The following is a 22,716-nucleotide window of genomic DNA, read 5'->3' on the forward strand; positions in this document are numbered from 1 at the left end:
CCTTTTCTTCCTCTCCGGCCTCTTTCCCTCTCTCCTACCAGTGCATCTGGGAGTCACCTCCCCGTTAAGCCATGCTCACAAATCCCATCTCAAGATCTGCTTCTGAGGGAACTCAGCCTAAGAAAGATGGGAACGTGCCTTGGGAAGCAAAGAGCTGGGCTGACAAGACTCTTCCCCAGGCTCCTATTTTGTTCAGATTCCAAATGGAATAATGTCACAACTCTCCCATCTCTCCCTTCCCAATATTTTGAATGCCTCTCACTTCTCTCTTCAGGTGAATTTTAGAGACGATACAGGGGTCACACCTGCTGCGCTACATCTAGAGTCCAAGGCTACTACCTGTCCCACCTTTTGAGGTGTGCTGAAGGAAGTGGGAAGATTGGGGCATGTGGGGTCAATGCATACTGTTAGTACTTGTGGGACTGCAGCTTCAGAGGGCCACCTCACCTCTGAACTCATCACCTGTGAATCTGCTTTTATTGCCTCCTGTGAGAACATTTCTGGGAATGGGAACATCTTATAACAGCATCAGGATGGTGTCTGCCTGGGGTGCCAAGAGGACGTTGTTGTTGTTGCTACTGCTGTTATTGTTGTTGTTGTTGTTCTTAATATTCTTCTTCTCCTCCTCCTCCTCCTCCTCCTCCTCCTCCTCCTCCTCCTCCTCCTCCTCCTCCTCCTCCTCCTCCTCCTCCTTCTTCTTCTTCTTCTTCTTCTTCTTCTTCTTCTTCTTCTTTCCTCCTCCTCCTCCTTCTTCATACTGGGGATTAAACCCAGGGGCATTTGACCTCCAAACTATACCCCCAGCCCTATTTTTTATTTCTTATTTTGAAACAGGGTCTCACTAAGTTGTGAAGGGCCTCACTAAGTAGCTGAGGCTGGCTGCGAACCTGAGATCCTCCTGTCTCAGCCTTTCAAGTGCTGGGATCATAAGTGTGCACGATCACACCTGGCTAGGACTTAGTTTTTCTGATGTCACATTCTCTAAGACTTCCCAGTTTTCATGGACCTGTGACTATGCACATATCTAAATCCTCTTTGATTTAATTAATTAATTTATTTTTGGTACTGAGAATTGAACACAGGTGGTGTTCTACCGAGCTATACCACCCAGCTCTATTTTATCTTTTATTTTCAAACAGGATCTTGCCAAGTCATTGACTTGCTGGGCTCCAACCTGCAATCCCCCTGTCTCAGCCTCCCAAGTACTAGGATTATGGGAGTTCACCATTGCCCTAACCAAGTGTTGTCCAACTTCAACCAAGTCTGAAAATAAAAAACCCAAAAAACAAAAAAACCCAAACCAAACCCAAACAAAAGAAAACAAAAAACAGATGGTTGGCTGAATTTGGTCTATGTTTGCTAACCCCAGCCAGCCACCTATTTTTATACAAATTGTAAGCTGATAATGGTTGTTATATTTTTTAATGGCCAAAAATAAAAATAAAAGTAAGAATAGCATTTTTTCTGTTACAAAAATTAAATTATAAAAATTTTAAAATTTGGTGTCCATAAATACAATTTCACTGGAACACAGCCATGACCATTTGTTAGTGTATTGTCTGTGGCTCCTTTAAGGCAACGGCAGCAGAATTGAGTAGTTGTGATGGAGAGCCATAAACCGAAACTATTGACAATCATGTCCTTTATGCAAATGTATTTTTCTACTTTTACTCTTAATATGTCAAAAACATGCCATGTGATTTTTGTACTTGTTATGAATCTATTTTGGGGGGATAGTATTTTGTTTAACTTCTCTACTTGAATATTTCTCTTAGAATTAGGGGAAAATGTATTTCTCTTGAATTGACCTTTTCTCTCCTTATTGAAAATAGCCATTACGTAACATTATATTGCTCCTTTCACTCTGCTTCCTAGGATACTCGGAACCTTTAATGATAAGCAATTCATTCATCCTCATGGCCGTTATGTTTGCTTTTTACATTTCTATGGTTATTGCGCTCTAGTGATGTTACTGCAGCCCTCCCTCCATCTCTCTGCCCTCCCTCCTTGCCTCCTCTCTTTCCCTTTTCAGAATGGCAAGTGGTGTGACTAAGTCGGTTGATATACTGGTTGGTACACTTTGGGCCTGGGCCACATTCTAGGACCAGGAATTCCACGACTTTATTTCTAGCTGGGCATAGGAGGAATCCTGTTGATTCAATGTCTTTAGATTTCCTAGGTGGCATCTCCCAGCGTTGCCTTATGGCCCAGGGAGTGAATGTAGGAGTTAGATGTGTGAATGCTGGTGCGGGGGAGAGTGAATGCTGAATTCCAGCTCTGCCACTAATTATGAAACTTTATTTTTTTTTGAGCCTGTTTTTTCATCCCCAAGGCTAGTTCATAACAGTGGCTGTGAAATTTAAATATAACATGCAAATGAAGCACGGGGCACAGAGCCTGGCCTGGAGTGGGGTGTCAGCAAACACTTTCAGGCATGGAACTTTCTCCAGGTCACCTGGGGAGGAGGGTGGTGAAGGTCTCCTCAGGCCAGTGCTCTGCCCGCTATGCTGGAGAGTGCGCCTACATTTTAACTTCTAGGCGCTTCCTAAAAGCAGCGCCCTGTCCGGTGGTGAGACTGCAATGTCAAGGGTCTGGAGAGCTGTTTCTGAGGTTCTCTGCATCCTGTGTCAGCCTGCCAACCTGGCCCCCGAGGGGACGACTCTGCTCATGCCTTTGAGTCCCTCACCCCCGGGAGCTCAGTAGGGCCTCACCTGTGCCGCAGTGTCCATATGTTTTAGCCTGAAGCCGCTCAATAACAGGAGCTTTCCAATTGCTTAGTTCTGGATCGGCCCCAAGTGTGGGTCTCCAGCTCCCGAGCACGGCCGTTGATGTGGGGGGATTGGGCGACTCCTGACTTGGAGACTCATGGTCTGGGGATCTTAGAAGAGCTTCTTTGGAGAGTAAGCAAGGGTTTTCTGTGGGGGAATGACAGGAAAGAAATGACTAGTTACTGATCATCTATTTTATTACACACACACACACACACACACACACACACACACATTTTTATGTGCTGGGGATCAAACCCATGGCCTCACGTATGTTAGGCAAGTGCTCTGCAACTGAGCTCTGTCCACCCCACAGACACTTACATTTTGAATTCTCACAACTACTTGTGAGATAGGTGTTAATAATCTTATTTTGAAGTAATTTAAAGGTAGATATAGCATTTTATTTTCTTAATATCTGGGTCCGAACCTTCATATTGGGGGTACAGTATATATAAAGTAGAAAGATTTTTTTGTGGTACTGGAGATTGAACCCAGGGGTATTCTATCTCTATGTTATACTCCAGCTCTTATTTATTTATTTATATATATTTATTTATTTTGAAACAAGGTCTCACTAGTTTGCTGAGAGTCTCACTACATTGATGAGGCTGTCCTCAAACCTGAGACCTTCCTGTCTCAATCTCCCAAGTATTGGGATTACAGGCTGTGCCACCATGACTGACAGGTAGAAAGAGTTTGATCAATCACTTGGAGGAGCTGAGCTCCCTATTTTAAGTAATAATAGTTACTAGGTAGTGTTCCAGGAAGAGTAGGTCCTCTTTACCAACAGGCACCAGTGCTAAACACTGAAACTCAGGCCATGCAAGTTGGGGACAGAGCAGAATTGTTCCATGTTGTAGAGAAGGGAAGAGTTGGTGAGGCTGGATTTTACAGTGGGGGAGGATGAGAGAGAGAGAGGGGGGCACGAGCGCAGGAGAGGGTCTGGAGTGGCTCTTCCCATCTCACACAGCAATCAATGGGTAGTCAGGGCAGGGCAGTGCAGTTGGAGCTTACAGCCGCCATTGCAGGGCTTGGGAGCAGAAGGGATGAAAGTGGGCACAGAGGGGAAAGCCTTGGGCGGGACTTCACAAGGCACTGGCAGGGTGAAGGAGGAAAACTGCCCCGGCGTGGATTGTTCTGTGTTCAAGCCCTGGCTTGGCCACTACATGCTTGTGAGCTACTCTCGCTAGGCCTTCTGCACTGGGACGAAGTGGCCGCTTTGAAGCTGGGATGAGAAGAGGAAGAGGAAAGGGTGTGGCTGGGGTTTGTAGCCTGAGTGACTCAGATGGCAGAGAGTAAAATAAGAGAAGTGGGGAGAGGGAACTGGCTGGAGCTGAGGAATAAACCTGGCTTCTTCTTGGGGTCCACCTAGAGAACAGTCTCTCTTGGAACTTCTGGATCTCCTTGACCCCAAGGATGTTAAGATCCCACCAAGATTATGATAGGAGGTCTTCCCGGGCAAGGACCATGTCACACATGGTACCAACTGGGTAAGTAAGACTCACTGTGTGAATTACACTGGTCTCAGTTTCCCCATCTGTCAAATGAAAATGGGAGCAGTCTCAGCACTGGAAGTCCCGTGAAGGTCTAACCACCCCACCCTGGCTTCTCCATCCTTCCGTTTCAGTCCCTCACACCAGGTCCCCACGCAGGTGCATGCGTACCCCCTGGCTAACTCACGGCCTCATCCAGGGCTCTCAGCCCAACCCAGAAAGCCTCACCTTTCAAGCTGAGTCCAGATGTGCCAGGCACCGTCCTTCTTCTTCTCTCTGATTTCTGGAGGTCCCCCAGGGTTTCAGAACCCAAGAACCGTAGCACTGCTGTAGAGGTGGGCCAGCTGGGGGACTCCACACTGGGTGTACTTGGGGATTCGACGAATAAGGAAGAGTGGGCTATGGGAAGGAGACAGAGGTTGAGGTTTTGTTAGAGGGGCAGGGGACTGAGGCTGGGGTTCTTCCTTTCTTCCTATCATACAGGTCCCCTTTCTCAACCAAAAGAGGTCAGGAGAAATCCACGCACCCATGCAGCCCTCCACAAGCCTCTCCATATACCGCTGGGCAAAAAGTCCTGACCTAGAGTCCAGGTGACTGTGTATCTGCCTTGATTCTGATTCTGCTTCTCTGTGTAAGTAACATCAGCTCTCAGGGCTATGAGCTTCTGCCTCCTAGGACTACTGCAAACAGTGATAAGGGCAGGAGCAAAAATAGAATTAAAAAATATATGTGTATGATATATTTATGGTATGTGTGTGTTTACACACATGGTAATGAGGATTGAACTCAAGGGGGTTCCACCTCTGAGCTACACCCCCAGCCCTTTTAATTTTTTTTTTAAACAGGGTCTTGCTAGGTTGCTGAGGCTCCAACCTGCTGTCCTCTTGTCTTAGCTTCACAAGTACTGGTATTACAAGCAGGCACCATCACCCCTAGCTATATATATATTTATGTAATAAACACATATTTATATTATACAATATATAATACATCATGTATGTTATGTTCTATATTACATAACATATTATATTATTACTTTTGTAATAACACACATTATATAATATATATCATGTGATATATGTATAATATATGCATATTATATAATATATAATATACAGCATATTTTATTTTATTTATTTTTATTTTTTTATTGGTGCACTGTATTCATACATCATAATGGGATAAAAAACTTGTGTAGACACACATGCACACATCGCCCAGTTAGCCCCTACCCAATCCTCACCCCATTCCCTCCCCATCCCTCCTTCCCATGCTTGGCATAGTGGTTGACATCTAATATTATAGCAATTTATCCAAAATTAACAATGATAATCTCACAAACAGATTCATTTGTCTGATATCAAGCTTTTGATCACTTAGAGATAACATTTCAATACTTCTTTTTGCTTTCTTTCTTACCAGAGGATTTTTTTCTTTTTTTTTTAAAGGTGAAACAACATACAGCATATTTATTGAGCATTTACTGGGTATGAAACTTTGCTAAATGTTTAATACAGATTATTTCCTTTAACCCTCTCACAGGCCAAGGAGATACACTCTTACTCTCCCCATTTTATAGAAGGAGAAACAGGCAGAAAGTGGTAAAGTGACTTGCCCAGGGACTGGAGCCTGCCTCTGCCCAGCTCCATGTCTGTGTTCATAACTACAATGCTGGCAAGTGCTCCTTGGGGGCTGGTCTTAAAAGCCATGCCGACCCCACAGGTACCCTTCTGAGTACCAGCCTCACCTCTTGCCAGCTCTGGAGCACTCTCCCAGGCACGCGAGTACCACACTGGGGCCCGGGAATGCACTTGAACAGAAAAGGATGTGGGGCTCTGGGGTCCAGCAAAGGCCTGCCAGCAAACCTCCCAGCTCCAGCCTGGTCTCAGGCCTGCATCCTCCTTTGCAGTCCCAATCCCACCCCAGGGTGGCCCTGTGGGAGGGCTCAGTGGTGGTGCAGGGGCGCAGGGGCGTTGGGGACTTACTTGACATCAAGGCTGCCTCTGCCTGGGCCTGGGCACACAGCAGGTGCAGGCCCATCTGCTCCCAGGTGTGGAGGGCCAGGTCCCAGGCTCGCTGCTCCCCATGCTCAGCCACTAGGTGTGAGGCCACCTCTGTGCCACTGGCCTTCTCCAGTGGAGCTGGCTTCACACGGGAAGAGCTCTCTGAGGGCGTTTTTCTGGCTAGCCGAAGCTGGAACTCCTTCAGCTCCTCCTTCTTGAGTAGCCCCAGGTAACAGGCTAGCCGAAACTGGGTTCTACTGGTCAGTTCTGTCAGGGGCGGGAGAGCTCTGGCGATGTTCCTGAGGGACGAGTGGGGAAGGGCATAAGGAAGGCAGAGAACGGTGGTCTTCCTTTGACTCAGCACCTACCATCTCTCTTCTCCCAATGCAAGACTCTTGCTTAGATAATTTTTCTTGGCCTGGTAAACTATTAAGCATTAAGAACTTAGTTTTGTAAATCCAGGAACATCTACCCCCCACCCCCTTCTTGAATGATTGATTGCTAAGTATTGAACCCAGAGACATTCTACCTCTGAGCTCTAACTCCAGCTCTTTTTATTTATTTATTTATTTTTAAATTTGGAAATGGGGGTCTCGCTACGTTGCTGAGAGCCTCCCAAGTACTGGGATTATAGGTGTGTGCCACCACACCTCGCCCCAGAGCATCCAGATGGGATCTGGAGGAGAGACGGGGCAAGAAGTGATAGGAAAAACCACAGGAGGTAGGAGCCCCACGGAAACTAAGAGGCACTGGAAGAAGTCAGAATATATGGGGGTGCTGGACAGAGCCCAGGGCTCATCAGGAAGGGTGATGGGAGGAGCCATGGGGTGATGGAGGAGTGGGAGGATGGAGGGATGGGAGGAGGAGTGGATGGGGTGTGAGTGACACTCACTGCTCCATGTTCCTCAGATTCTTCCTTCTTCTGCAGTCCAGTCTCCTGGGATCAACCCTTGAGCCACAGCACTGACAGGAGGAGAGGTCGGAGGGTGGGGAGAGGCAGAGCAGGGGCTGGGCTCAGAGCCCAGGGCTGAGCTCAGGGCTGCTCATTTGCAGGTCTCTTCAGAACTCTCCTGGCCCTGGGACCAAGCAGGGAGAGCAACCCCGAGCTGGCCACGCAGGAAGGAGAAGTCATCCAGAGGAAAACCACGAGGGGTGTGGCGGGGAGGGAGGGCCAGGGCAGGCCTACGCAGCAGTAGGTACAGACACACCCAGCGTACAGGTCACACACCAGGCAGGGGCTGGGGGCCTGGCCCTGGCTCTCAGGATAGGTGGGGTCCTTATATCTATCAGGGCAGCTTCTCCAGTCAAGGAGCATCTTCCCCGGCCTCCCATGGTTTGGGGGCTTCCTGAGTCCCGTTGCTCATCCTGCCAAACCACAAAGGCCACTGATGTATGTGTCCCAGATCCAGGGGACTGTGTGTACAGCCCAGCTAGTAAACATCTCCACCCGAAAGCGGAACAGCCCCTGCCTCATCACTGCAAAACCAGAATGTGGGGGAGTCGGGCACAATCAGGCTTCCTCCTTTGCCAAGTTAGTGGAGTTTGGAGACCTTGGGGTGAAGAGCGGCATTACCCAACTCATTGTATGTTGTGAAATAACATCAAGGTCTCTGGAGATGCCTTGATTTGTCCTGGACTGGAAGAGTCCAGGCTTCCGGAGCTTCAGCTCACGTCTTACTTAGGCACTGACTCCCTACCTAGCTGGCTAATTTCTGAGCCTCAGTTTGCTTATCTCTAAAATGGGATATAAGCTGGGCGTGGTGGCGCACGCTTGTAATCCCAGCATTTGGGAGGCTGAGACAGGAGGATTGGGGTTCCAGGACAGCCTCGGCTACTTAGTGAGGCCCTTTGCAACTCAATGAAATCCTGTTTCAAAATAAAGAATAAAAAATAGGGCTGGGGGTGTAGCTCGGAGGCAGAATGCCCCTGGGTTCCATCCCCAGTACTGCAAAACAAACAAACAAACAAACAAACAAACAAACAAATAAATGGAACACAACAGGTTTGCAAGAGGCTCCACTCAGCAAAAGCTCTTGACACACCCCACATCCTACAAAGCAGTGCTCTCCTTCTGAAACTCTTACCCTTCTTTATTTTTTTGCATGACACTTTTTGCCCCCAATATTATCAACTTTTTAATTTGTTTTCTTGATGTCATCTTACCCGCAAATAGAATGTTAGCTCTCAGGGATAGGAAATAACCTGATTTATGGACTGCTATATTCCCTGTGCCTTAAGGTACCTGGTTTAGGAGCCAGGCAGGAATTATTGGCACACATCTGTAATCCCAATACTTGGAAAGTTGAGACAGGAGGATGGTAGGCTAGAGACCAGCTTCAGTAAGTTTATAAGACCCTGTTTCCAAACAAAAATAAAAAGGGCTGGGGTGTAGCTCAGAGGTAGAACACCCAAGTTCAATCTCCAGTAACACACACACACACACACACACACACACACACACACACACACACACACAGCCTTGTTCATGATATCAGCACAATAAATGCTTATGCATCAGACTATATATATATATATATATATATATATATATAATTTCTTTTATTGGTGCATTATAGTCTCCTGAATGTCTTTTTTATTTGCAGTATTGGGGATAGAACCCAGGGGCAGTCTACTTCCAAGCTATACCCCCAGCCCTATTTTATTATTCTTTATTTTGAAACAGGGTCTCACTAAGTTGTAGGGGACCAAACTAAGTAGCTGAGGTTGGCCTTGAACCTTGATCTTCCCATCTCAGCCTCCCAAGTACTGGGATTTACAAGCATGCATCACCACGCCCAGCTTCCTGAATGTCTTTTTTTTTTTTTTTCGGGTCTGGGATGGAACCCAGGGGCATTCTACCTCCGAGCTACACCCCCTGCCCTATTTTTTTATTCCCTATTTTGAAACAGGGTCTCACTAAGTTACGGAGGGCCTCACTAAGTAGCTGAGGCTGTCCGCGAACCGTAATCCTCCGATCTCAGCCTCCTGAATGCTGGGATTACAAGCCTGCGCCACCACGCCCGGCTTCCTGAATGTCTTCTGACTGCTTTCTTTTTTATTCTTCTAAGCAGCTACTCACTTTGGCCACTAGATGACACTCAAGTACTTCCTTTGCATTGAAACTGCCTCCTCCTCCTCCTCCTCCTCCTCCTCCTCCTCCTCCTCCTCCTCCTCCTCCTCCTCCTCCTCCTCCTCCTCCTCTGAGGACCATGGGCACTCCTGAGGTCTGAGGTAAAGTTATTCCTGTTTTTGGGGCTTTGGGTCTTTGCTCCCTTTCATTGAGGCTTTTAAGAAGCACATTAAAAACCTGCCTTTATTCAAGTTGTACTAGTTTCTATTAAAAAAAAGAATCGATGTGAATAATTCTTATGTCCCACACTGTACCAGAATAAAGTGATGTTTTATTTTTGCATTGATTAATTTATTTTGATTTTTTTGGGTGGTACCGAGGAGTGAATGCTCATCCACAGACCTATTTTATTTTGAAACAGGGTCTCACTAAGTTGCAGAGGACCTAAATTGCTGAGGCTGGCTGGGGACTTGTGATCCTCCTGTCTCAGCCTTCCAAGTACTGGGATTACAGGCAAATGCATGTAATTTTGGATTCTTTTATATTTAAATTATTGTGACTTGCATCTAAATCTGGAAAACTTTTGGGATACTGGTATCCTTAAATTCTCTTCCTAGCCAGGCATGGTGGCACATGCTTGTATTCCTAGTACTTGGGAGGCTGAATTGGGACGTTTGCAAATTCAAGGTCAGCCTTAACAACTTAGTGAAACTCTCAGCAACTTAGAGACTCTGCTTCAAAATAAGACTGAGAAAGTAGTACATAGGTAGAATGCCCCTGGGTTCAGTCCCTAGTGTGAGTGCGTGCGTACACACACACACACACACACACACACACACACACACACACACTCCTGCCCTTACTTCCAGATATTTATTATTTTAAAATTATTATTATTATTATTATTATTATTATTATTATTATTATTGAGGTACTAGGGATTGAACTCAGGGACATTCAACCTCCAAGCTATAACTCCAGCCCTATTTTTTATTCTTTATTTTGAAACAGCGTCTCACTAAGCTGTGGAGGGCCTCACTAAGTAGCTGAGGCTGTCTGCAAACCTGTGACCCTCCTGTCTCAGCCTCTCAAGTACTGGAATTACAAGCATGCACCACCACGCCCGGCTGAGCATTTATTATTATTTGTATTCTTGAAGGTTGCCATTCTGACTGGAGTGAGATTAAAAACTCAGTGTAGTTCTGATGAACATTTCCCTGATTGCTGATGATACTGAACATTTTTTCATATATGTGGCTGGACATTTGTGTTTCTTCTTTTGAGAAATGTCTGTTTAGTTCAAATACCCATTTTTTGATTGGGTTATTTATTTTTGTGTTACATTTTTTGAATTCTTTACATTTTATAGACATTAGTCCTCTCTTAGAGGAGTAGTTGGGAATTATTTTCTCCCATTCCGTAGGCTCTCTTTTCACACTCTTGGTTGTTTCCTTTGTTGTGCGGAAGCTTTTTAATTAAATGTTGTCCCATTTACTAATTCTTGATTTTATTTCCTGAGCTTTAGGGGTCTTTTTGAGGAAGTCACTGCCTATGCCTGTATGTTGGGGAGTTGGTCCTCTGTGTTCTTCTATCCGTTACAACATTTCTGGTCTATTCCCAAAACTTTTGTTCCACTTGGAGTTGACTTCTGTGCAGTGTGAGACTGGGTTCCTTCCAGACGTTCCCAAGAGAAACCTCTGCCATTCATTGCCTTTTGGAGATTCTGAAGCCAGTCCTGAGTTTGCTTCCTGACCCTTGGGTTTCGTTTCCTTGCTGTTGTCCCTATGGTTTCAGACCCTGTCTTTCCTCCTGAGATGGGTGGGCCCAGTTGTTCCCTCTGGCCCGCCAATTCTCGGGCCACTGTCACTCCTGAAAAGCGGAGGCTCTTCACATTTTTTCTATGATACAGCTGAGATTGTGACATGAAGAAAATGACTTTGATCAGGACTCTTTTTGAAGGGTCAGAGATAAAGGAAAATAAATACAGAAGAAGGTCACTTGCAGTGGTGGCTGCTGACGATGTTCTCAGTGCCCGCAAATCTAGAACCATCCTGTGTCCCTTCCGAGCTGGCAGTCTCTGTAGCTCTGGCTGGTCTCCAACAGATATGGAAAGGTCATTTCTTAGTCTCAAGATTCTCCAGCCACCTGCACACCTTGGAGGCTGGGACCATCTGGCTTCAGATCTCCAGAAAGAGAACAAGTTTTCCCCCATGTCCACAGAATTCTTTTTATTTATTTATTTATTTTTTGTGGGTCTGCGGATGGAACCCAGGGGCATTCGACCTCCGAGTTACACCCCCCCCGCTCTATATTTCAGTCTTTATTTTGAAACAGGGTCTCACTGAGTTGCAGAGGGCCTCACTGAGTAGCTGAGGCTGTCCTTGAACTGTGATCCTCGGGTCTCAGCCTCCCGAATGCTGGGATTACAAGTGTGCGCCACCATGCCCAGCTCCCACAGCATTCTTAACACAGGCTCAGAACGAACTTCCTTCCAGGATGATTGATATAAAAATATATCTATTCCCTCTAGGTATATGGTGAGCACTGTGCCTCAGCAAGATAATTCTAAAAGTCTGCCAATTAATTTCTTCAAAGTTGGTATATTTTAGGATTATCTAAAACTGTGTGCACTGAACACCAATAGTTGTATTTTTTTTTAAAAATATAATCTATCAGCTGGGTGTAGTGGTGGACGCTTGTACTCCCAGTACTTGGGAGGCTGAGACAGGAGGATCGCAGGTTTGCAGCCAGCCTCACCTACTTAGTGAGGCCCTTTGCAACTTAGTGAGACCCTGTTTCATAATAAAAAATTAAAAAAACAGGACTAGGGATGTAGCTTGGAGGTAGAATGCCCCTGAGCTCAGTCCCCAGTTCTGAAAAAAAAAAAATCTATATAATTTGCTTCATTCGGCTTTCTTAATTGCATTTAAGTCTCAGCGAGGAAAGATGATTGGTTCCTGCTTTACTTACCTAAAAGCACCCACTACTGGTAAGTTATGTCTTCATTTTCATTTAATTCAAAGGATTTTCTCCCCTTACTTCTTTTATGGTCTTGTTCTCATTCAAAAGTATCCTTCAGTCTCCATGTATTGGTATAACGCCTCTCTATTTTCTTGCTATCGATTTCTAGTTTCAGCCCATTATTTTCCGAAAAGATGCAAGGTATAATACTTTGTTTGTGGCTTAGAATATGGTCTTTAGAAACGGTTTCATGAGTATCAGAGAAAGTGTGAATTCAGCTGTTGTTGGGTGAAATATTCTGTGAATATCTGTCAAATCCATTTGATTTATAATATTCTTTAGGTGTGTAGAGGCTTTACTGACCTTTTTTTTCTGGATGATCTATCTAATGTCAAGAGATGTGTTTTAAAGTCTTGTAGTATTATTGTATTGGGCTCTATCTGAGTCTTAATGTTAAGTAGTGTTTGTTTTATGTAAGTGGATGCACCAACATTTGGGGCACAAATGTTGGCTATCATTATATCTTCTTTATGATTAAGAAGTGACCCTCTTTTTTTCTGATGGATTTTGTCTTGAAATATATTTTGTTGAATATGAGATTGGCTCTTTCTTCCTTTTTACCATTATCCTTGCCTATGAGTTTCTTGTAAACAACATATAGTTGGGTTTTGAATTTTAATCCACTTTGCCAGCTTATGCCTTTTAATTGGGACATTGAGACCATTTTCATTTACTATTAATAAAGAGAGGTGTTTATTGTTTCCTGTCATTTAAAATTATATCCTATGTTTGATTCAGTTTTAGTTCTCCTTCATTTAGGGAAGAAAAAATGAAAATTTTCCCTTTTCTGGCTTTTACTTTCCATTTCTTTTTTGTGTACTATTTAGTTTACGCGTCACCTATAGAGCCAGCTTAGTAATAATGGATTCTTTCAGTTTCTGCTTGCTATGGAAGATTATTATTTCTCTGTCACTTTTCAAAGATAGCTTGGCTAGATATAGTAATCTTGGCTGGAAATTGTTTTATTTCAGAGTTTGGAGTACATCATTCCAAGCCCTCCTGGCTTTTAGAGTTCGGGTTGAGGAACATGGAGTAATCATTGTAGTGTGACCTTGCCTCTTTCTCTTGAAGATTTTAAGATCCTGTTCTTGACCTCTGCGTTAGTCATTTTGATTATGAGTGCTGTGGAGAGGTTCTTTATTGGTCAAGTCTATTTGTGGTTCTGAATGTCTCCTTACCTGAATATCCATCTCATTTTCTATATCTGGAAAATTCTCAGATACCATTCCTCTGAAAAGGTTTATTATGCCCTTGGTTTGTACATCCAGACCTTCCTCAACTCCATTTGTCCTTAGATTTGATCTTCTGATGTTTTCCCAAATTTCTTAAATGTTCTGATCATGAGCTCTTGTTTTTTTTTTTTTTTTTTTTTTTTTTTGTTTGGTGGTACTGGGGTTCCTCCTGGAAGCCCTTCTACCTCTGGGCTACACTCCCACGGGCTACACTCCCAGACCTGTTTTTGAACTTTATGTGGAAACAGGGTCTCTTAAGCCAGCGAGGCTGGCTCCGAACCAGCGCGATTCTCCTATCTCTGCCTCCCAAGTGCGGGGATTACAAGCGTGCGCCACCACGCCCGGCATGAGCTCTTGTTTTTTGTTATTGACTGAATGTTCCAGTTTAGATACACTGTCTTCTAAGTCTGAGACTTTTTTCCCCATGTGGTCCAGTCTACTGGTAATGCTTTCTATTGAAGTTTTTATCTGATTTATTGTATCTTTTATTTAATTCAGGATTTTTTGGTTCTTTTTCTAAGTTTCAATGTCTTAATTCACCCCTGTTTACTCTCTTTGATTTCCTTCCTTAAAACTTCTTTTAGATCTTTGATCAATTTAATGATTAAAAGTCTAAATTCCCCTTATGACATTTTCTGCAACTCCACATCAGTAAATTACATTGTCATGGATTTTGGTGTACTTACTGTCTTGTTGGCCTGTTTTCTCAGTATATTTATTTGCTCCCCTCTTTTTTTGGTGGTACTGGGGTTCCTGGAAACCCTTCTACCTCCGGGCTACACTCTAAGACCTATTTTATATTATTATTTGGAAACAGGGTCTCTTAAGCCAGTGAGGCTGGCTTCGAACCTGTGTGATCTTCCTGTCTCCACCTCCCAAGCACGGGGATTACAAGCGTGCGCCACCATGCCTGGCAATTTGCCCCTTTTTTATGTAGTATGGTTCCCTTGCTAGTTCTTCGACGATGATTGGTTTGCTAACGTGCAGTATCTCTTAGCTGGGTTGAGGTTATTGTTCAGCAGCAGAACATCTACTCCAAGAACTTGTAGTGTCACACTAGATTCCAAGAACCTTGCAGACAGGGAAAAATAAAACAGAGACCATAGTGGTGAACATTATACAACATTATAATAGATACTAGGCAGCTGGGTGTGGTGGTACATGCCTGTAACTCCAGTACTTGGGAGGCAGAGACAGGAGGATCACAGGTTTGAAGCCAGCCTCTGCAACTTAGCAAGGCCCTCAGAAACTCAGATTCTGTCTCAAAATAAAAAAGGACTAGGAACCGGGCGTGGTGGCACACGCTTGTAATCCCAGCATTTGGGAGGCTGAGACTAGAGGATCACGGTTTGCAGACACCCTCAGCTACTTAGTGAGGCCCTCCGCAGCTTAGTGAGACTCTGTTTCAAATTAAAGAATAAAAACAGGGCAGGAGGTGTAGCTCAGAGGTCAAATGGCCCTGGGTTCCATCCCCAGACCCACAAAAAAAAAAAAAAAAAAGGGACTAGGATTATAGTCCAGAGCTGTAAAATTCCCCTGGGTTAATTCCCCTGGGTTAATTCACACACACACACACACACACACACACACACACACACACACACACACACACACACAGAGCCCGGGATGCATTATATAACATCTGTAGTCCTAATAACACCCAAAACAAGAATGGTGGGGTCAGCAATTAACAATTGCAGTGACAACATACAGTCATGACAACATACAGTCATGCATTAAATACCATTTTATTAGTTAATTGACTCTGAGCTATAACCCCAGCTCTAGTTTTTATTCTTTATTTTGAAAGAGAATCTCACTAAGTTGCAGAGGACCCCACCAAGTACCTGAGGCTGGCCACAAATCTGTGATTCTCTCGTTTCTGCCTCCCAAGTACTGGAATTACAAGCTTGTGCCATCACACCCGGCTTAAATGCAGTTTAAATATAAAATTTCAGCTAGAACACCCACAGTATTAATACTCACAACCACATGAATGGTAAGGACAAAAATTATATGTAGAATTATATGGTTCCAGATGGTGGCAACAATATGGTTAATTAAGAGAAAAGAACACAGGTAGGAGGGCAAACAAAAGCTTAGAGTATTCAAAAGGAGAAAAGAGAGAAGGCAGAAGAGAGAAAAGAGGTAGCAAATGAAGGTCCTAAAGGCAGAAAAGAAAAAAGAATAGCTAAAAAAAACAACAACAAAATAAAGAGAGAGGGAGAGAAAGCGAGAATAAGGGAATTGGGCTATTAGAGGGAGAAAAAAAGAATAAAAAAAAGCGATGAAAGACACGAAAACAAACTATAAGAAGCAAACAACAAACACCCCACCAAAGTAACAAAAGGATAATAAAAAGAAAGAGTCATAAAAAGAGAATGATATATGCATCTAAATAAACCAATCAACTTGTACAAAACAAACAAAACAATAACAAAATACCAACAAAATAAAAGGAAAAAGGAAACAAAAAAAGAAAGATTCTTGATGAAAAATAAAATAATTGTCTCCGTTGAAGTGGTCAATACTGTGGACAAGGGTGGATATTCAGTTTGTAAGCTAAACTGTCCTTTCTGTTTTTTTTGGGGGGGGTGGTGGTGTCTGGGGATGGAACTCAGGGCATTCATGTACTACATGAATAGGATCTAACTTTTTTGGCTTATTTTTTAAACAGGGAGTTCTTTTATTTTGAATTAGGGTCTCACTAAGTTGTCCAGTTTGGCTTCAAACCTGTGATCTTCCTGTCTCAGCCTCCAAAATAGCTGGGACTACAGGTGTGTGCTCTGTGCCCAGCAGAACTTAAATTTTTGTTTTTTTTTCCTCTTAGTTTGCAGATTTTTTTGTTAGTACATACAGATATAAACCATTCTCTCTCCCCGTTTTTTGTAGATATATGATATTTGACAGTTTGGATGTACTATAATTTATTTAATCCAATGTGATGGATATCTAGCTTGTTTTGTTTCTACTTTCATTTTTTTTGCTGGAAACTATGCTTCACTGACCAACTTTCGAGAGTTTTTTTCAGTAGTTGGGATTAAACCCAGGACCTTACACAGGCCAGGCAAGCAATCTACCACTTAGCTACAGCCCCAGCCCTAATGATCAGCTTTGTACATACATACATCTTTTTGTACATGTGTGAGTCCCTCGAGGGATAGATTTTTTTTTGTAGTTTTGAGGATTAAACCCAAGACCCAAGAACATTCTTTCCCTGAGCTACATGTCCAACCTGATTTTCAAAAAATAACTCTAAAACAGGGTCTAAGTTGCTAAGGCTGATTTCAAACCTGCAGTCCTCCTGTCTCAGTTTCCCAAGTCCTGAAATTACAGGCACGGGTCACGATGCCCAGCTAGGGATAGATTATGAAAAAGAAACTTCTGGGCGAACGCATCACACATTTAAAAAATTTGGTTCAGAAATGTGCTGTTTTCAGGTATTTACTTATTTTTCTCTCACAAGCACTGTGTCAAGACCCTGGAGATATATATGGACGTGTCTTTCACTTGTCTTCTCAAAAGTGTTAGAGTCAAATATTTTTGTCCCTCTTTTAAAAATACTCACGCACAGTTCAACCTTAAAGTGCACGGTGTGTGCACTGCCCTCACTCCTGATTTTCTTGTATCTTTTCCTTATTTCCCTTTTAATTTTGCTTAATACATCTACTAACTTGATGCAATTTTTAAAATTTTATATCCTTGCCTGTATGTAATTTTTGTACCAGGTCCCTCCAGAACAGGATTAGTTGTGGGTACATAAAGTGACTAAGATGAGGTTTTTTTATATTCACGATTGAACCCAGGGGTATGGGGCATTCTACCTCTGAACTTCACCTCCAGCCCTATTTAATTTTTTTATTTTGAAACAGGTTCTCCCTAAGTTGCTGACTGTCTTGCTAAGTTGCTGAGGATGGCTTTGAACCTGACTCCAAAGCCTGATCACATACATCAGGATGCATGCAAGGCAATGAGGAGTGTGCTCTCGGGATGATCAGCCAGGGTATCATCCCCCAACAGACTCATCCTCCTGTCACCCGGTGGCTGCATCTCATGGGGCACTGGGATGTAGGTGGGATGTAAGCCTCGGGCTTCACTCTGCGGAGGCCTGAGCCTCTTGGGACACAACTGTATCCAAGTCATTAAGTGGATTGTTACCCATCTCCTCCATCTGGAAGTATTTGAGCTAGAAAATACAGAAGTCAGATGATGACTTCTGGGTATATCAAGCTCCATTGATGTCATTCAAAGGAAAGGAGCTTTAACTGCAGCAGGAAGGGCTGGGGTCAGCTCCAGGATAGGACTTCTGCTCGGTGAGTGGTTCTTAGTGCAGAAGTGAGTGAGCATGGAATTTCATGGAGTTTCTTTCAAGGAGCCATTATGACAAAGCTAAATCTTCAGCTGTCTGGGGCTTAGCATGGAGAATTAACGAGGCCCCTGTGACAGCCCTGCTAAACCTCCCTAGAAAACTGCAAATCTGTGATGCCAACTGGTCATTAAACCCCATTACTCCAGGCTCTCTTTTCTTGAAAAATTTGGCTTAGGCCAGCAGGTGGTGATATCTGATAGAAGACTTTCAGCCATGGGTGAAAGCATTTAAAACGGGTGAGGTTTGGAAGCTTGAGGTCTGTATTTCCCCCTGTCTAGGCCTAGGGAGAAACTGGGAATGACAAGGACTCTGAGGAGAAGGAAGCAGATGCTGCTCACGGGGCCTCCCCAGCCTCTCAGTGCTTCACTCAGACCAGAGAACAAGGTCCTGCTGCCCAGTGGATCATGGGCAGATGAAGAGCACTGGTCCCCTTTCTCAAGGAGGTGTGACCTGAAACAATCAGTTCGAGGCCTACTGATGTGCAGGGTTTCTTCTGGACCAGCAATGTGTGTGGCTACAGGATAAAGCCCAAAGGAGGTGTTGCTGATATCTTATGAGTTATTGCCTGTCTCTTTTCTAGACTGCAACTTCTTGAAGTTAGGTACCATGTCTACTGTGTGTACTACCCAGTCCTCAGTCCCTAATGCAAGTTATCATTTATATGTAGTAGAAGCTCTATGTGTATTTGTTGACACAAAGGAATGCACAATTAAGAGGATAAGAGCAGCTCTATTTTATTTTTTATTTTTGAAGCAGAGTCTTGCTAAGTGACTTCATCCTGCTGGTCTCAAACCTGGGATCCTTTTGTTTCAGCCTTTCAAGTACTGGGATTGCAGGTGTGCACCACCATGCCTGGCTAAGATATATAATTTCTAATTGTGCAGGAATGAGCAAAGGATATGGAAAAATGTAGATCTGCTTGTAGGCTCAGTCCCCTGAAATAGCTCAGCTAATATTCTCTGAGGAGTAGGAGATGAATGATACCAATTCCCACTGATTTCTCCCTGGTATTTGCTTACTTATATCTGGCTCAACTAAAAGGGCCAGTGCTTAGTTCTTCTGTGTTGCTTCTCACTGTCTCCTACTTTCAAATAATACTAGGTTAAGATAGGGAGGGGGAAGGTAAGAGTCAGGAACATAAGGTAGAGGTAGGAAAAATGAATCCAAGACTGCAGTTTGGCAAATAACTCTAGAGAAAGCAGATTTTTTTTTTTTGGTGGTACTGGGGATGGAACCCAGGGACCTCTACCTCTGGGCTACACTCCCAGACCTATTTTATATTTTTATTTGGAAACAGGGTTTCTTAAGCCAGCAAGGCTGGCTTTGAACCTGCACGATCCTACTGTTTCTGCCTCCCAAGCCCGGGGATTACAAGCATGCACCACCACACCTGGCTAGAAAGCAGATTTTTATTGCCCAGCTCAGAACCCAGTAGAGAAATGCCCAGCTCAGAACCCAGTAGAGGAATAGCTAACATTTCAGAAGCATCGACATAGATGAACCAAAGGTGGACTCAGGGAGAGATTGTGGGAAAATAACTCAATCAACTCTGGTATGAGGCAAGGAGCCCTGGTGTCAGTGCCCAAATGTGTGTCTGCATCAGTAAAAGTCCCCAGGGTCAGGGGCCATCAGACAGGACACTGGGTGCAACAAGCAAGCCTCCTCTTTGCACAAATTCTAAGCACCCATCCTCAGGACTCTGGACTCAGCTCTTGTCTCCATATCACCTTGGAGACACACTGAGATTGTGAAAGCCCCACATCCCTCCTTTACTTCCCACAGACATCTGTCTGGAAGTCATTTCCACTTCTTCATCTGAGCCTCCTCTCCATCCCCGCTGCTCATCGTCTTGTCTTCTCTGGGTTACTGTGGTAATCATCTCACAAGCTCTTTTTCCCCTACCTGAGCCCACAAACTCCAAAACATCCCGTAACAGAAAGGTGTTTCTGGAACACAAACCTCCATACGCCCTTTGATGATTCCACAATTAATTTTACAATTAATGGTAGGACAGGCCGTTCACAGGGGAGCTGGAGCAGCTGTGTAGATGCCGCCATGGCCAGAAAATGTCCTTCTTGGACTGTGGGCTGCTTTCGTTTAGCCTGGGCCCACATCTCAGGCCTTATCTGCCTCCCTCCCCATGTGCTCTGTCCTCCAGCAGCACCTTCACAGTGTTCTTGGGACCACCATGTTCTGCCACCACTGATGCCCAGGACTCTTCCTTCTGTCAGGAATGCCTTTCTCCTATTGGATGAACTCATCACCTCAGACCCAGCTCAAAGGTAACCTCTTGCTAGAAGCCTTCTCCCATTTACCAGGCACAGTTCCTTCTCTGCCTTCACACAAATGACTTAGTCTGGTACTTTTCCTTGTTGGTCAGCTATCTGCCATTGTGACAGAGTGCCTGAGAAAAGCAACTTAAAGGACGAAAGGTTTATTTGGGCTCATGATTTCAGAGGTTGGCCCTGTGGTGGGGCGCTCACTGCATGGCAGCTGGGGTGGGGGAGAGGCAGAGGCAAGGCCTTTCAGAGCCACTCCCCTGTGACTTACTTTCTCTCACTGGGCCCTGCCTCCTAAGGTTCCTAACCCCTCAAATAGTGTCACCATCTAGGGACCCAACCTTCAGCACATGGGCCTTTGGGGGACACTCCAGATCCAAGCTAGAGAGCTCTGCGCTTTTTTGTCTCCCTGTGGGGGAACACCATGGACTTCTCGAGAACAAGAATGAGAAAGAATCTTATTTATTTCTGATTTTCTTCCTCCCACTGCTCAGCAGTGTGCCTGGCACCTTTCTGGTGCATGATAAGTATTTGGAGAATTGCAAACTTAATTGATCCTGTAGAATGGACACAGAAGACTGCCCTGTGGGGACAGATCCCTCAGTCTAAAAGGACAGAAGGTGAGAAAGGACAAGAAGAGAGCTCTAGCCGGGCGTGGTGGCGCAGGCTTGTAATCCCCGCGCTTGGGAGGCGGAGACAGGAGGATCGCGCAGGTTCGAAGCCAGCCGCGCTGGCTTAAGAGACCCTGTTTCCAAATAAAAAAGTATAAAAATAGGTCTGGGAGTGTAGCCCAGAGGTAGAAGGGCTTCCAGGAACCCCAGTACCACAAACAAAACAAAACAAAACAAAACAAAACAAAAAAAAAAAAGAAGAGAGCTCTAAAACACTGAGGAGATAGGGTGTGGGAACTCCTGGCACCTGTCTGTCCTTGGTCCCTGGGCTGGTCACTGTCCCTTACTTTTAGCTCCATCTGTCTTTCTCCTGTAAGCTGTGTTTCCCAGGCTGCCACCTGGATTTGGCAAGATATTGGAGTGCGCAAAGAAGGAAGTCAGGGCACCTCTCTTTTCTCTCTGGCTGCATCTACATCACTGTTTTGAGTTTCCTGTGGACAGCCCCTCCTTTTGTGATCTTATCTCTTGCTGGCAACCTCTGCTACAGCTGTAGCTCATATTGGATGGGCCTGGCTTCTGGGTTTGGGTAGTCTCATCATCCCCAATGTCTTGCAGCAGTGAAGGAGACATTGGCTTCCTGCTGTTGCTGATTCTGAGATTATTTCACAATCCCTGCTTTGGTGTCTTAGTCTTTCCAGTCTCGCTTTGACCCATCCTTTCTATTCAACTGCCTATGATTGAAATACTGGAGTGAGTTCAGTTTTTCTGACTGAATCCCAACCATTACAGTCTTCATATATACATATGAGGTCCTGGGTTCAATCCCCAACTGCAAATGCACACACAAACACATGCACACGCATGCACGCACACACACACTTTATTTTTTTTTTAATTTTATTTTATTGGTGCACTGTATTCATACATCATAGTGGGATACAAACTTTTGTAGACATACATGCACACATCGCCCAGTCAGCCCCCACCCGATCCCCACCCCATTCTCTCCCCATCCCTCCTTCCCATGCTTGGCTTAGTGGTTGACATCTAGTATTATAGCAATTTATCCAAAATTAAAAATGATAATCTCACATAACAGTTTCATTTGTCTGATACCAAGCGTTTGATGATTTAAAGATAGCATTTCAATATTTCTTTTTGCTTTCTTTCTTACTAGAGCATATTTTTTTCTGTTTTTTAGGTGAAACTATCATATATTTATATATTTATTTTTCAGAAAAAAATCTATCCTAATATGGAATATGAATTCTAGGTACCCAAAACGATCTTGAAAAAGAACAAAGCTAGCAGATATATATTTTCTGATTTCAAACCATATAAAGCTACAATAATTGAAACAGTGTAGTACTGTTCTAAAGGCAGATATATAGACCATTGGAGTTAAATACAAGCCTAGAGCTAAATTCTTCCCTATATTGTCAAGTTATTTTTGACAAGGTTTCCACGAACATTTGGTGGTGGAAATAATAATCTTTTAACTAAATATTGTTGAAAACTAATAATTACATGGAAAAGAATAAAATTGGACCTTTACCTAATCCCATATACAAGTATTAACTCAAAATAGATAAAAGACCTAAATATAAATCTTAAGACTATAAACTTTTAGGAGAAAATCTGGGTCATAAAACCTCACAACATTGAAATTGGCAGTGATTTCTTGGATATGATTTCAATGGCACAGGCAACAGAAGAATATACAAACTTCCTAAAAAATAAAAGAAAATATTGTATATCCAAAGACAATGTAAACAGAGTTAAAAGTTACTAATAGAATTGGATAAAATATTTCCAAATGCTATATCTGAAGGTATATTAATATTCCAACTAGAAATCCTAAAAATTA

At 43.8% G+C, this 22,716-nt stretch overlaps 1 protein-coding gene across 1 annotated transcript in view; it reads right to left on the reverse strand.

Moving 5' to 3' along the window:
• The window catches only part of NLRP1 (NLR family pyrin domain containing 1), a gene marked incomplete at both ends in the record, with an annotated part of 46,279 nt that extends 32,695 nt beyond the window's left edge, over window positions 1-13,584 (reverse strand). Inside the window, 5 exons of the mRNA XM_080713964.1 lie at window positions 2,712-2,915; window positions 4,493-4,663; window positions 6,250-6,566; window positions 7,454-7,632; window positions 13,537-13,584. Of these exons, the coding sequence (XP_080570090.1) occupies window positions 2,712-2,915; window positions 4,493-4,663; window positions 6,250-6,566; window positions 7,454-7,632; window positions 13,537-13,584 (919 nt within the window). The remainder of the gene's footprint in view (window positions 1-2,711; window positions 2,916-4,492; window positions 4,664-6,249; window positions 6,567-7,453; window positions 7,633-13,536) is intronic.
• Window positions 13,585-22,716: the final 9,132 nt, after the last annotated feature.

This window comes from Muscardinus avellanarius (assembly GCF_963383645.1).
Source record: "Muscardinus avellanarius genome assembly, chromosome: 16".
Classification (NCBI taxonomy): domain Eukaryota; kingdom Metazoa; phylum Chordata; class Mammalia; order Rodentia; family Gliridae; genus Muscardinus; species Muscardinus avellanarius.